Raw genomic sequence first — 16792 nt, forward strand, 5'->3', positions numbered from 1 at the left:
GGAAATAATATCGCATGTGCACTCACATTTTAAAAGTACATACATAAATAAATAAATAAATAAATCCGCTTGAAAGTGTAGTCAGCGGTTTGGACTGAAGTTAATGTTAACGCAAAGCTAGCTGTTTTCAAACTCGAACAAAAACAAAACAAAAAAAGCCACTCGATCCGCGAGCATGTGATGGTTCCTTGGTTTGTGTCCGCAGGTAACCTGGTGGCTCTGTGGACTTTAAATAAACGTAGCAAAGCCACAATGTTTGTGCTAAAGTGAGCTGGTATCTGAGTCTTACGGACTAAAATAGCCTTTACGTAAACATAGATTACTGCAGATTAGAGGTGTCCGCCCTGGTGCGGGTCATATTACAAAACATGGCAACCATACAGTCAGGCCGATTCTAATTGCGTTCACGTCCTTGCTTTATTCTAAAGTATTAGAAGCTGCTACGAGACCGGGTACATACTGGTGCCCTGGTGACGTTGACAATCCGGACGCCGCTCAATTTAATCACGAAGAGGGATTTCTAGGAACAGGAGAACCCTAAAAAACTCTGCACCCAGAACCCCTACACTCTTACTCATATTAGCAAATAGTTCTGTTTTTTTGAGGATTAAAAGGCTGAGCAGAGATGACATGCAAGACACAGTTTGTGTAAATTACAGCGTGAACGCCCCGGAGTGTGGGAACAGCTTACGCTCGTCATTATTCTTGAAACCTAAAACCAGCCACTGTATATCTTGGGAGAGACAGGACGCCCCAAGAGGAAACATTTCTGCTCGGAAAGGAGAAATGAATCTGCCTCATCACCTCTCATCTGGACTTCAGCGGCACGACAAGGACAAATCCGTGTGTTACTCTGTCCTTCGCTGCCAACCCTTTGTCAAGTGGCTGGTCTTTCTACAGACCTTCCCTTATATGCAGCTCTTCTTTATCTTTCAGCAGCTCAAGCTCCGCACAGAAGTGGTGCTAACTGTCTGTCAGGCTATCCCCATTTGTAGCTTTATTCCATGCAGGTTCAACAAGCTGAGTAGGTTAATGCTGTCTATGTGTGTGTGTGTGTGTGTGTGAGAGAGAGAGTGAGAGATTCCTGTTCAGGGAAACCACAGTGATCAATGTTGCCAGGAGGCCACTCCAAATAAACAGAGGCAAAAAGCGACATCGTGTTTCATCACGTAATAAGGACAAACGCCTGTGTGCTTCTACAAGAAATCAAAGCAGAGGGACGACACAGTGCAGGCCTGAGCACCTGCGCCTCTGACGTACTGAACACTTCCCGTGCATGACAGGACTTTTCCAGCAGCCAAAAGGAGCTCGTTTACAAGGAACCGAAATTCAGCCAAGGCGAGTTTTAAGGCAATGCCCATGGCAAAGCCTGTCTGTCTTATACGGTGCCCACTCCGAATACAGGGTGTAAAGTATGTGCGTCATCTATTTAAAACAATGGAAACATCGTTAGCATGTTGTTATATCGTGTTATCATATCAAAGGCAATCTCAGCTTTAGTCTTAAGAGAATAATGTTCATTCAGAAAGTTCCTGATGCAATAACGTCACTGGCTTTAATCATTTACATTTAGGCGTTTGGCAGACGCTCTTATCCAGAGCGACTTACGAAAGTGCTTTGAAGTTTCCATCACTGTTGGATAGATCCTCACACGGGGTTACTAGGTTACTAACAAAGTACAATCAGTTCAAACACTCTTAGGAAGGTCTGCATGTCCAATAACTCAGCTGTAACGGACATCTAGAGGAAGTTCACTCCACCGCCTGAGTGCCGGAACAGACAACAGAAAAGAGTCTTTTCGATCCCTGATCAGCCCGTACATTACAACAGCAATATTGTACGGGTTCCCCTTGTGCCACCGGGGCAGCTCTGGCCCCTCGGGGCATGACTCCTCTAGACCTTTGGGGGTACGCTGTTATGTCTGGCAGAGCGAAAAAAATTGAGGGCTGTGATTTTTGGCTCCCCATGGATTGATACTTGTTCATCCTGTGCATCCCCTGGGTGCTGGGTGCTGATCGGATCTCTGGGGAGTTTGGAGGCTGGGTCGGTGGCCTTGGGCTTGTTCACTGGGCATTCTGGTGCCATTCTATCATGGCCAGCAGTCACTTTTTTTCGCTGATTTGTGCTGCATTGGTTTTTCATTTGCATTTGGGATCGGCTTTTGGTCGCCACAGGGGTGGGCGAGCTTTGGGTGCCCATGATCCTGTCACGCTTACTGGTAAATAATCAATAATCAATTTTAGTGTGTTCTTATTTAATGAAAGAGGCAGTGAATAGTCTCTTAATTTCCTTGATCAGAGTGTGTGTGTGTGTGTGTGTGTGTGTCACATTATGATCGGTTCATTAAATGCATCAACAACAGTGCTTTATGTTATAAATGTGGGGAAGGAATTAGAAAAACAGAGATATTTTTGGTATAATTCTTATATAATTCTTGTTAGTCATACAGTAAGCATACAGAGTGTTCCTACTAGCAGTAGTTACTGTAGATGAATGAATTAGACTGTATATCTGAGTTTTTCTTAATTATACCCCGGCTAAACATTTTTTTCTTTTGTGACTTGTGAAACTGAATAACTTGTGGAAAATTGTAGCTTCAATCCTAATTGATCATGGGATCAGTGGAACAAGGTGAGTAGGAGTGGAAAGATTTTTGTTTTTGTTGAGAAGTAGACTGGACAAAAAATTCCTGTAAAAGTCAAGTAAATGTACAGATCCTCTAGGGAAAATATTGCTCGTGGGTAAAGTACAGGGCTTGTATAAGTTTACAGTAGAGTTTTTATAGTAAACCCTCAACCTCACCCATAGAAGCTGTGTGCTATAATGACCACCTTACACTTTAAAGGCACATTTTGGTTAGTACTGTTGTGAAACAAAGAAGTTCTTATGTTCAACCTGAGAAACATTTTATGAACAAATGTAAAAAAAATTTTTACACTTAGCTCATAAAAATAGTTTTTGAGACTGGTTTTAAACTTTTGAGCCCCATGGGTTGTACAACATTGGCTGAAAGGGTCAACAGTTCTGAAATGCTTCTGAACGTTATTAATGGGCCCTTCTGGGATCAACAACAAGCTTGCTTCTTGAATGTTTTAAACACAAGGCAATAACTTTAAAACATCATACAAAAAGAAGGAAAAAAAACATTAATCCACATAATCATTGTAAGTGGTGGATCAGGTGGCTAAGGCTCTAGGTTGTTGATTTTCGAGGATCTGAGGTCCGATCAGGTGGTCCGCTGTGTCGACCCCTGGACCGGAGCGGTGTGTAATCCATGCGCCCTACCTTTGGGAAATCTGTGCTGTTCAAACTCAAGAGGCTTATAATTGAAATGTTTTGCAAGGATACATCAAAATAGACCTCTGAATGATTTTGCCCTACAAACCCGTGTATATCGATCCAGCGTGTCCATACGGCTGCCACTGCACTTTCACTTTTACCTAATATTCTGTACGAGTTGACTCAGTGCTGTAATGCATTTTATGGTCTGTGAAACTCTTTTCCTAAGACTTTCATAAAGATGTGAGACTATTAAGGAAATTTGCTTTGGATCATGTGGATCTCACATAAATCATGCATATGCAACATGTCCTGTCTCACATGTTTAAATGGTAGATAATAGAATAACTACCCAAAAGTTACAGGAACAGTTTTCTCTGATATAAAGATGGAAATTTATTTACACCTCCACAACTTTTACGTTGTATTTTACTCCACTTAATCATCAATAAACTTAAAGTGCGTTCCAATTGGCCTAAAGTACCCTGCGAAGTATACTTTGGCCATGTTAAGTGTGATCCCAAACCGCATGGAAGGAAAGTGTTCGAATGTGTTCGCTATGGAGCTTGAAGAACGATTTATTTATTTATTGTCATTATTATCGATGCCGACGACATCATATTAAAAAGATACAAAAATATCTATTTTAATTTAATCAAGATATTCTTTATATATGCTATTGATCTGTAAAAAATCTCTGTACATCTTTAATCAATTATTATTATTATTATTGATTAGTAATCAATTTACAAGTTAAACACTTTTAAATATTATGTTTTATAATGATGTCAGTTTTTCTTTCAATAAATATTTAATATTTAATGTCTGTAGTGTGAAATTTCCACAGCAGCAGCGACAGATGCTTATGTTACCAAGGTAACGCACGGAGGAAGTGACGTCTGCGCTGGTGACTTTGCAGGGTGGAGTTTTGGCGAGGGAGGTTCCCTTCACCGACATTTACTATAAACGGAGCAGGGAGTAGGGAGCACCCTGTGAAGTACACTTATATTCAGATGTCTGCTCTGACCACAAAAGACATCTATGACAGAACAATGGCTGGCCCATGTGACCCGGGTGGGCCATTATACCCCATTATACCCCATGTTCCTCTCGATAGATGAACTTGAATAAGCTAAAACAGACAAAGAAAAATCAACATAACAAACGTAAAGTCTGAAGAAACAGGAGCTTCTTCCTGCGAGCGATAAGGTCTCTCAACCACAACGCCACACAGGAATAATACCATCTTTTTAAACATCCAAAATTGACTGGACATTCATGGACACTTATGGACACATTCCTGCACACTTACATATTTATATTTTCATTTCTGGATCATTGCACTTTTTATGCATATTTGCACCCCCCCCCCCCCAGTTATTTTTACTTTCATTTTTTCTTTAATTACACAAAAAAATTCTATTTTTTGCTATATTGTGTATTGTGTATATTGTAAATGACCTTATTTGTATGAATTTTTTTTTTCATTAATATTTTATTGTATTTCTTTTTATTCATATTTATTTCTTATCTATAAGCTTTTATTTTTTAAGGTCACTGGCGGTCGTATAAGCATTCCACTGCATATCGTACTGTGTATGACTGTGTATGTGACAAATAAACTTTGAATTTGAATTTACAGAATGCTCATTCTCTGATATAAAGGTGGGAAAGTGGCTCCACAAGTCTGCTCAGAATAAGGATTAGAACGAGCATGCACAATACACACAATACATTTCAATCAGAAATGGGGATAGGCACAAGGAAAGGCGTAACAGAGAACAAGCATCGTCATTCAGGAAGGTGAAAGCGGATTGCAGGGTTAAGTTCATCAGAAAACCACTGAGACCCTATAAAGTCGTGGAAACGCAGACATACTGGAGCCAATGTCGAGCGTTTGATTTTATGCTCAAATAAAAATAAGGACGTGGATTATGTATAGAACTGAGATTCATCAAGCTTGTTTAGGAATCACTGCAGAATCACATGCACTGAGATTACACTCTGTAGTCATGTGAGAGCTTTGCACATGATCATGTACCAGGCTACGCTCGTTTCCCCCGGGTGCCTCGGCTCCAGCTCCACTAATCCCACCAAATCATCTGCTCTGCATTATTTCAATCTATTTGCTCTGACACTAATCTCATTTCTTGCTCAGTTAGTCCTCAGCTTCGTATGTGCATCTCGAGTGTGGACGGCGACGTTTCCCCTGACCTAATCTGGGATCCTGTATCTCTGATAATGACACAGCGAGACAGAGAGAGTCATGTTTGATGTCAGATTGGAGATAATGATAAAGATAATCATCACATCCCTTACGAGCATCAGATGACACTTTGGATGCAGGATGTCTGCAGATAACCAGTGGTCATTTTTCTTCCTCTCCTGTGTGTAGTGAATGGGAAGCTAAAGTTGTACTCGGTAATGTTAAACCTGGGCATCATTTGACCCGACCGTTGCTATTTACCGATCAGACGGAAGGACCCCAGAGGCTGTTTGATTGCTGACGCGAAGCGACTTGTAGTGTAACATCCTCGGCATCTCCAATTAAAGGGTTTAATTAAAAACTGCACGAGAGAAAGAGATAACGGGGAGGAAAGCCGACAAAGGAGGCCAGAATGATGACGAAATATGGGGCTTCATAACGGCTCGTAATTTACACACTTCACCGCTGCGAGCAATAAAACAATGGGGTTTAAACGGAGATGTTCAACACACAATGAAATTCAGGACCGTGGAACAACAGTACATACAGGACATGGGACATGTAGGGGGCACCTACTAACTAGGACACCTAATTAGCTGTCTAGTATATTTACACAATAAATAAACCTGTGCAAAGACAGATGACATGCCATGAATTGTATTTATTAATCCATTTTTTTATATTCTTTACTTTAGATCTGTGTCCCTGGAGTTTGCATGTTCTCCCTGGTCTTGGTGGGTTTCATTCCGGGTACTCTGGTTTCCTCCATGCAAAGTAGGTTAACAGGGATTTCCAAATTCCCCATAGTGTGTAAGAGTGTGTGCGTGTGTGCCCTCCTATAGATAGGCACCCTGTCCAGGGTGTATCCTCACCTCATGCCCTGAGTCCCCTGTGATAGGCTCCCTGCCCCCCATGACCCTGTATAGGGGTGTAAGTGGTATAGAAGGTGAGTAAGTGAGCGAGTGAGTGTGTATAAGTGTTGGTGCTTTACAACCTGATATAAAGTTACGTTATCATATCAAACGTCTACTCGCGAACTTAGTCTATTATTTTTACTGACTGCGAGACAGCACTATGTGTCTGTGCAGCTGCTTGGACGGAAAATATAACAAGTAAACACTATACAAGATCAGAATGTTTTTCTTTCCTAGATTTGTTAAAGACAAACCAAACCTATAATATTCTATTAGTGTATTTTTAAAGGCGACGGGACAAACAGCCAGTTCGTGAGCTGTTCGGACCTATTATACTCCCGTCTGCAAAATAAATTCCTCTGTTAGCTGAGACGGATTTGTGGTCTGATTGAGCAGGACAAAGCCATAGAGTCAGCACACTTGCACGGGTTAACAGCATTCTTTCTATTTATAGGCTTCTTGGGTGACACATTTCACTCAACTGGCCTGAGATTTTTGTATTGTGCCCCACACACACACACACACACACATATACACCTGAAATTTGGCCACTCTTTAGGCCAGCATAGTATTCAAGGCTCATTAGCATGTCCGGCTGGGAGTCTGATCAATCCCTGTATCTGACAGACATTATCATCTCCTCTTGTGCACGAGTGGTGGCCCATCTACTTCTTCATGTATTAATAATGAGGGTTTAAGATGATGCTCTCATAAACAGAATCCATCTCGGCTGGACTGACATGAGTATATTAGAAAAAGTTAAAAGAAGGCACTCTGGAAGAAGGGCACGAAAAACATGCAACGTGCAAATGTTCTTTCTCCCCAAACCGAAAGAAAGAATGAGAGCGGAGTGACTGGATTATTAATCATTTTGGAATAACCATTTATCAGAAGACTTGTACCATGTGGTATATCTGCACAGAAAGAGAGGTGAATGTAGGGCTGCACGATTTGATTTAAAAAAAATCACATTGTGATTATTTATACACATATCACAATTGGAATTTTAAACTGTAGGGACTATTAACTGTACAATGTAGTGTTCAGACGTGTATCTAGGCTAACTGCATATAATGGCACAAATGATCTCATTAAGAGGATGTTTGCCCATATTTAATTATCACATCAAAAGTTATTTAAAAAAAAATAATGAATAAAAATTATATATATATATATATATATATATATATATATATATATATATATATATATATACAGTATATATATATATATACAGTATATATATATATATATATCAAAAGTTATTTTTTTTTATTATATATATAATTTTTTTTAAATAACTTTTGATGTGATAGTTGTTATTTTAAGACACAAAGGTCAGCCTTTCTGTAATAGTTCTTGCAAGAACAGTATTGTCATGTGCATTTGCAAAATCCGTCAAACACCATAATGAAACTGGCTCTCATGAAGGCCATGCCAGGAGGGCGAGACCAAAACCTACCTCTGCCGCAGACGAGAAGTTCATTTAGAGTTATCAGCCTAAAAAATTACCATTTAACAGCTTCTTAGATTAGAGGCGTTATGAAGTCTTTACAGAGCATAAGTAGCAGGAATATCTCAATATCTGTTCAAAGGAGATTAATGCATTTTTTGGACGCCTTCAGCATTCCTTTACAATGTAGAAAGAAATAAAAATCAGGAACCATCATGGAGTTAAAAAGGGTTCTAAAACTTTTGAACGGTAGTGTATATCAAAAGTTATAAAATAATAATAATAATAATAACTATATATATATATATATACAGTATATATATATATATATATATATATATATATATATATATATATATATATATATACACACACACAGTTTTTTTTTTTTTTATAACTTTCATTGACAAACTGTACATAAATTCCTGATGCGTATATATTGCCTGTAATAAATCACAGCCTAAATGCGATTAAATAATTGCACAGGTCCATAATCACAATTTCAACTTTCATGTGATTAACTGTCCAGCTCTAGTTAAATGTCAAATCAGGATCATCAAAAATACCTGATACTTCAGGCATAGCAGTGCCTTTAAATAAGAAACAGTAATTAGGCTGGTTATACATGCACAAACAAAATATTATTTAATTAATCGGAAGATCCACTTGGGCCCTTAAACAAGGCCCTTAACCCTCAATTGCTCAGATGCAAAAGAGATAAAAATGTAAGCTGCTCTGCATAAGAGTGTCTGCACAATACCATAATGTAAATGTGGTATATTTTCCACTTCCTGCATATACTATTAATACTGTAACTTTAATATACATATTTATAACCCAAATTACCCTGAGCAAACCTTAAGCGTTGCGATTAAGCTCATTAGCTTATATGACTCTGTTATCTGTTTAAAGCTCGGTCCAAAAAGTGAAATAAAGCTAAGCATGTCTTGCTTAAGTAAACATTTTCCCCAAACCATGCTTACTGTAATTAAGCCTGACTCCAGTCATCTGCCATTATATCTCTGGGTAATATCAAGCTCAAGACCAGACCTAACAACACGCTCGCCACTATTGAGAAAAATCAATGACCTTCCTAAAAGAAGAGGGTCCTATGCTGATCTGATTCTTGATTGCTGAGTAATGTCTTTAAAAGCACAAACAATGCATTATTAAAGAGCATAACAGCACAGCGATCCCGTCCTGTAGGCTTCTCATATACATGCAGCTCCGTTCTGTATGATGCTTTGTTTGTACCCGGGGAAACATGCTTACTTTTATGTAAACCTTTATTAGTTTAAAATCAAATGATGCAAGTTTCACAGTGTAAGACATTTAAAGTTTTACATTTACATTACACCAAGGTAGACCCTGGACGGAGCGCCAATAAAATCGCAGGGCACACAAGCACACACACGCTCGCACGCTATGGGAATTTTGGTCTACTGTCTTTGGAAAGTAAAAAACATGTGGAGAACATGCAACCTCCATACACACAGACCTGAAGCAGGAATCCAACCCTCGACCTTGAAGCTACAAGTCCACGGTGCTAAACACTACGTCACCGCGCCACCATGGGACAGTTTTTTTAGGAGACAGTTATTTTTGGACAGCTGTTTTTTTGTTTAGCTACAAATCTGGTAAAGTACAGATCTACTGGGATAACTGGTTTTGCTGGTTTGTTACAAAGTCTGTAAAAGGGACTGTAAAGGCCAATAGTGACGATTGTATTTATTCCCATTTGTACAACCATTGTAGGACCTCCGGTCAACATTCACACACTACAGGCAATCTGTGAACGCCAATTAGCCTGATCTGCATGTCTTTGGACTGTGGAGGTAAACGGAGTACGCAAAGGAAACCCACCAAGCACGGAGAGAACATGTAGACTCTATAAGGCCGCCTTCCTCCTAATAAATACTTGAGATGGAAACCTGATCTCTGTCAAAGCATGCCGTTGAGTGGACTTCAGGATGGCCGGTTGTGTTTACAGCTTTCTGTTCTGGTTGGAGTTCAGGCCAGGAGTAGAACGTGACCTACAAAAGCTTTGTGTGTTAAGGGTCAGTTGACAACACCATGTGATTTTCTATATGTGGTGTGAAGAAAAACAGATGAGGCCCACGATGAGGTCTGAACATGCTCCTGTTTTATCACGGGGAATCTGTCTAATTGGTTTACCAGGTAAGCATGTTGCTGTAGCCCCCTTCCCACAACCACCACCCCCCCCCCACCCCGCGCAAAAACCCCATCCCGCTTTCTAAACAGCTAAAGTGGCCCCGACTTTTATGCTGAACAAACATGGAATCTCCTTTGTGATTTTTTTTAAACAACCTTTACAGGAAGTCGTACTCTGTTTAAAAACCTTTATGATGAGTCACGAATTCCCTTCTTTGGTGTCCTATCAACAGATCAGCTTCACAACCACAGCACATCATCTTCAGCTGCTTAATCTGCTTCCACCAAAGTGCTTCGTTAGTCCTTCTTCGACGTGACATTTCTACAGCCAGACTTTGTAATTAAAACAGGGGCTGTGCCGCGTTGGGTCCGCTGGAAGGACATGCTCAAAATAGTTGAGTCTTTTGTGCAACAGCTGAAACCGAACAGCAAAAAAGCACACTCGCATGTAGGGGAAACAGCCCCTCTGAGCTACTCTTTACCCGGTAAGAGAGCGTTCCCTCCATCTGCTGCACACTCACAGACTTAATTAAGCGCCTGAGACATTTACACCCGCTGCTTAATCGCAAACTAGGTTAAGTGAGCGAAAGACACTTCGGTTTTTAAGCTTGCGGGTGCAGTGCTGAGCTCTGGAACACAAATAACAGTTCACATTTAAAGAGCTAATTCAAGCAATTAACACGCACCGCTGAGCAAAGCTAGGACATCCTCGGCTGTAATAACGTCTCAGGTAGACGAAGGCATACACTCGGATTTAATGCGCTGCTCTTCAGACACCAGTTATAAATAAAGCACTTCCTGCCGATTCCTGCCAAATATTCTTCGGAACACAAATACACTATGTGGTAGCAAGTGCGTTACAGCGACTCTGTAGTACGCCGGGTTTTTTTTTTTTTTGTGATATTGTGTTTATGCAGTGGTTTTTGCTTTTCAAAAAATCCATTTTGAAATCCATTCTGTAATGCAAATAAATTAGAAATGAACTCAAAAGAAAAAAAAACATTTTGTTATGTCATAAAATTCACTTGTAAGTCATTTTACAAGCATCTATTTGGGGAGTCTTCCGTACTTTACTGTACTATTGTTCTTATAATGTCACAGGATCAAACTGAATTTATTCTAAAAAATTAACCCTTAAAACCCAAGTGGAACAGATACGTTCCGGCTAACACAGCATAGGACAATAAAAAAAAAGGTGCTTAGACATACAACAGGTGTAAATAGGGAGACATCTAACTGTGTCTTTGAATTTTCAGGACATGTCAAACAAAAGTTATCGTTACTTTTATAGCATGTAAATTTTACCAGTACTGGAATATTTAAATAATTTTGCAAAAATTAACACTCCCAAAATAAGCTTATTATTATTATTATTATTATTATTATTATTATTATTATTATATATTTGGTCATAGAAACAAATAAAAACAACCATGTGATCATGTGCTTTTTTTTTGCCTATATGACCAATTTTTTATTAATTATTTTTGCTCAGTCATGTTTGTACTGTATAGTTGGTTAAAATGCACTGACATTCTGATTACCATATTGTCTATTTTGTGCTAAACGAAAAGGTTAACTCACTCTTTACTGACAAATCCTAAAAAAAAAAAAAAAAAGCTCTATATATCATTATATAAAAATAAATAATTAATTAATTAAAAAACTAATGGCTAAAATACCCTGGGCTTTGACCACAGTAGTCGTTTGTTTTTTTCCATATTATTGTCATTTTTATTACAGATAAAAAGTATGATGCCCTGGCGATGGATTGGCACCCTGTCCAGGGTGTACCCCGCATTGTGCCCTAAGCTTCCTGGGATAGGCTCCAGGCCCCCGCGACCCTTAATGCAGGATAAAGCGGTATAGAAGATGAGGGAGTGAGTAACAAGTATGGCACACTATTTAATACATTTCAAATGTATATAACTACCAAACTGCAGCAGTATATGGGGACTAAACATCAGTGTTGTAACAGGAATTTAGCTTGATGTCAGGCTGTAACATCTTGGAGTCATTGATTTCATTCCTAATCATTGATTGGTTTCCTATGCCGACACACCGTGCCATGTTTGAATCCTAACTAAGGACAACCAAATGTGTTTGATTTGGAGTTCAACTGCACCCCGAATAACTACTTTAACTACTGTGTCTAGTATCTCTCTCCTTTGGGTACTTAGCTGTATGGCGTCTCACATAACTAGATGTTTAGATTGCTTACTGCCTCACTTTTGGATAATAGCACCTGGAACAAGTATAAATGTATGTTTTAATACCTGTGGTTGGATTTTTCTTTCTTTTTTTTTTATAAGGTAAATTTGATTTTGATTTTATTGAACATCCCTGACATGATAAAGAATAAGGCACAAGACATTTAAATTTTAAGTAAACCTATTAATGGATTTTTAGTTTAAAGCTTTAGACCAGTGCATGACTCACTTACTGTAACTTTAGGATACGAGAGAGAGAGAGAGAGAGAGAGAGAGAGAGAGAGAGAGAGAGAGAGAGAGAAGTGCTGTATGCTGTCCTCTCTTGGATTTGGACAGATGTAAACAGATGGTGACAGACAGCATGGTTTGTTTAAACTCCAGTAGGTGAGCCACTGCAGACTGAACCCTCTCTGTTCCTGGACAAATGGCAAGACCCTTTGAGGGGACGGATTGTAATCACAACAATTGTACAACAATTGTCCTGTAGATAGCTTACTATGACTAATAGCGGATGTACTGCGGTAACTGGTCTTCATTCAAAAGAATTGCAGTGTCTGATTTTGTCCTCCCTTCTGTACCAATGATAATAGACTATATGATATATAATTGGAGGACCTTTAACCATCATAACATACTGTATGTGATTGTTAAAAAATCTCTTCGCTGTGATTATGACCTTTGCTTTTCTTAGAAGGCTGAGATTAAAGGTGGGGACTCACGGTGGTCACTGGGGTCAAGGTCTGAAAGCATGCAGGACACTCGAATTCTTCCACTGCATGGAAAGGAAAACTGTAATGCCATCATACAGTATATAAAGAAATCCTATACAACATGTCTACTTCCGATGATGTGGTAAAGGCTGTGATAGTCAGGTGTTCACAAACTCTGATCCATATAGTGTACATTCTTTACCATCTTTACACTACAGTGAGTGGTACAGAATATACAGGATAAATAATATAGTGTACTGTACATTCTGTCCCTCCTATATTATTTATACTGTATATATCCTATAGTTATGTTTGAACTTTTAAATCTCTAGAATCTACTTAGGAATAAATCATATGTAGGCTGCCATAACATTATTAATTTTGTACTCGAAATGAAATTAATTGAAAGCTCAGAGATGAGAAAAAAAAATCATCATATGAAATATGATCAGGAAATAAATGTCCTCATGAGATGACCTTAGTAGCCTTTATTTAGGCCGTGCTGTGCTTAGTGAAGCACCTCGCGTGAAGGGCAGACTCGCACAAAGGTGTGAGAGATTACGGAGAGATATAAAAAATAAAAAAAAACAGAACACAATTGAACTTGTGGAGACATTTACTTTTCTACTAGTGGAATTTTTTTTTTACGTTTATTAAGGAAATGATATTTATGCTATTAAAACAGCATAATATATGGTTTGAAGGTCACACACACAGCTATAAGTGTACCAAGATTTGATTTTCCTTACTGTATATTATATAAGGTTAGTAATCTATGGGTGGCCTATAGCACACTATACTGTTATCTGCTTTTACAAGCAATAAAGACGGCTTCCTTGGACCTGACTTCGTTTGAAGTAGAGTAGATGTGCACTCTCCCTCATGTGCGTGCCACCCATCAGTCTGTTTATGCCATCCGGGATTGATATGCTCTTAACTGCAGCGGACGTGCTCCTAATAGGCCAGTGAAATGTACCATAACTGCTGACTAATATATAGTCTAAACAACCAAGTGGAGGATGAAAGGACATCATGGTGTGGATGTGAATTCCATCAGCCAGTAATATATTGGCTAGAGAAACTGTATAAATCTAAAGCACATACAAACCTCAAATTTACAATAAAGCTCTACATGTCTGTATGTTTGACGTGAATGATGTAAGATGTGTTTTTCAGGGCTGAGTGTGGGATCGATATTGTCCTGAAAGACGTTGATGTGATTTCCTGATGTTTTATCCTATTAGTGAGGGAAACAACAGGGATATTGCATGGAAGCAGAGGATCTCAAAGTCCATCACTGTCACGCCAACATGATCTTAGTGATCAGGTGTACAGTAACGGCCAAAACATGGGATCGGTGCTAAAAAGTGTCTCACCTAGGTGAAAAAGTGAATTTTTAGATATGATCATATACAACCGCTTTTCATAACACTTAATGCTTTTTATTTGTAAAAACGCATAGGCATTTATATCAGAAAACTGTTTAAGCAAAACTTTTCACAGGTCATATGCTTCTTGAAGCTTGCACCAATTTAAGTATTAATACTCAAAGAAATATGAATGATTAAAATTTTAAATGATCATTGTTTGAAGCGAGACAAAAAGCTAAAAATTTGGCACATATATAAAATGTAAAAAAGATCCATGCTGCATAAACTTCAGAAGCAGCTTCTTTGGCATATACATTTTTTATTATTATTTGTTACATGTATAACATGAACAAAAATTTTTTTTTAAAAGCATCAGTGCTGTGTTCTGGCTGAAGGAATCCTAAATGTTGTGCAGCTGTGTATACTTAGACTCAGACTCTGACTGATATCAGAAAATAAATTGTGCATCTAATAATAATAAACTGACTGTAATTATACTTGCTCAGTGAGCATGGGAATGCATTTTGCTGTAAAAAAAAAAAAAAAAAAAGGTTGTGCAAACTTGATTATGTGTTTTGGGGACAGAAAGAAGTGCTAATAAGCTGAGTGCTGGTGATTTCTGGGAGGATATTCCAATTCCAGAAGTGTCAGTGTCTCCAGGTGAGAGCGCGGCAGGTGTGCAATTGAGTCGAACAGCTTTTTTTTTTTTTTCTTTTTTTTTTCTTGCTGCCGGAGCAAAATTGATGCTCCACATTATTGTCGGCACTGGTATTATTTATCAGCTCGACTATACATATATATATATATAATTTTTTTCCCCCATTTTCAGTGAACAGATGTTGACTCACATGAACGCGTGGTAGATGAAGGCGCATCCTCGGGGTCTCTCCAGCACGTTGTAGAGGCAGTTCTGGATCTTGCGGTAGCGCTTGCTGGAGGCGGACGCGGCGGCTCGGGGTCCGGGTGGAGCGGGAAACGGGGTTCCGAGCAGGCCGGTGCGCTGTGACGGCTGCGCGCGCTCGGGACTCGGGGGCTCGGTGTTAACCGCCGCCAGCGCCACGAACTCCACGCGCCGGTCGTCGTCGCTCGCGGAGGGAGCGAGCATCCTCACGCCGCCGTTGTTGGACGGGTTGGCCAGCATTGCCTTGCCTTGGGCTCACGGGACAGCGCGGCGATCCTCAGCTCCGATACAGCGGCGCCATAAGCGACGGTTTAAGTGTCGCGTGGAATTTGATTTGATTTCAATTGAATGATTTCAACGAATAAAACGGCCGAAGAGCAGGTTCGCTTTGAAGCGACTTATCTATCTTCGGAGCATGCTCGAGCGCGGACGCACGTGCGCGCGAAGCAAAAGTTGTCCGGAACAAAAGTGAAAGAAATCTATCATCAGGGCTTCGGACCTCCGTCTGATCTCGGACATCCCATCCAAACAGCGGCTGTGCATTCTGAGCTGTTAGATCCGAGTCACAGCGGCGCAGAAGCCGACAAAAGTCTTATCCACACTGGGACAAAAAAAAAAAAAAAACACTCGAGAGAAGTTGCGTGTGTGAGACACATTAAAGCGGACGCGCTCTGAGAGCGCGCGTGGAAACGCTGAAAAAGTTTGGCAGGCTCCCACGTGCATCGAGATCCAAAACACACACCTAAAAAACAAAACAATAATATTAATAATAAAAACAACAACAAAAGCATACAGACTGTCAGGGTGTCGGGATGTGCTGAGCCGAGTCTGAGTGTGGAGAAGGTACACTGTAGGTAGTTCAGCGCAGCGCTGCTCTGCCATGTGGAGCGCCACGGAGTCTGCGCACAATCCCAGGTGAACCTCAGCACCACAGAGAGAGATGTTCCCCACTGTGCAGCTCACCTCATGTGCTCACCTCATGTGCTCACAGATCTCCTTGTAGAGCCAATTAGTCTATAACAATAAAGGAAATGTTTTGTCTGTACATTGGTTTAAAACTCTTTATGTTTCATACATTAGAGGACCAGAATTCAATGAAATCTTGTCAGTACTTAGGTATCTGCCTGAAGTTAAATCTGCACCATAAAGGAAATAAAAAATGTAGAGTAGAACTAAAGTTATGAGCAGTTTTGTGGCATATTGGAAAATACAAGTTTTGACAGCGCATGTTTCAAACTGTGGGCAGATCTTAAATCCGAACATCCTAGTTAATTGAAACTTAATTTGCAGTACTTAGATATCTGCTTGAAGTTTAACCTGCACCATAAGTCAACTCGAAATGTACAGTAAAAGCGATGTTATGAACAGTTATGTGCCAGATTGAATAATCTACTTTAAACTGAGCTGCTAATAAGCTACCTTCTCAATGAAAAACAACTACCTGCACCAATAGATACTAATTAGAAAAGCTAAGCTGAATATTTCTACTGGGATTAGTTCATATTTTTACTGCTGAAATAGTAAAGTGGTGTAAGTAGATTTTAACACGCTGGAGTCATTTTAAGACAAAACTTTAC

At 39.5% G+C, this 16792-nt stretch overlaps 1 protein-coding gene across 1 annotated transcript in view; it reads right to left on the minus strand.

Annotated features, from left to right (window-relative positions):
• The window catches only part of LOC128519678 (potassium voltage-gated channel subfamily KQT member 4), a 64647-nt gene extending 48760 nt beyond the window's left edge, over positions 1-15887 (minus strand). The window contains exon 1 of the mRNA XM_053493498.1: positions 15163-15887. Within this exon, the coding sequence (XP_053349473.1) occupies positions 15163-15455 (293 nt within the window). The 5' untranslated portion in view covers positions 15456-15887. The remainder of the gene's footprint in view (positions 1-15162) is intronic.
• Between the last annotated feature and the right edge of the window lie 905 nt (positions 15888-16792).

This window comes from Clarias gariepinus, chromosome 3 (genome assembly GCF_024256425.1).
Source record: "Clarias gariepinus isolate MV-2021 ecotype Netherlands chromosome 3, CGAR_prim_01v2, whole genome shotgun sequence".
Classification (NCBI taxonomy): domain Eukaryota; kingdom Metazoa; phylum Chordata; class Actinopteri; order Siluriformes; family Clariidae; genus Clarias; species Clarias gariepinus.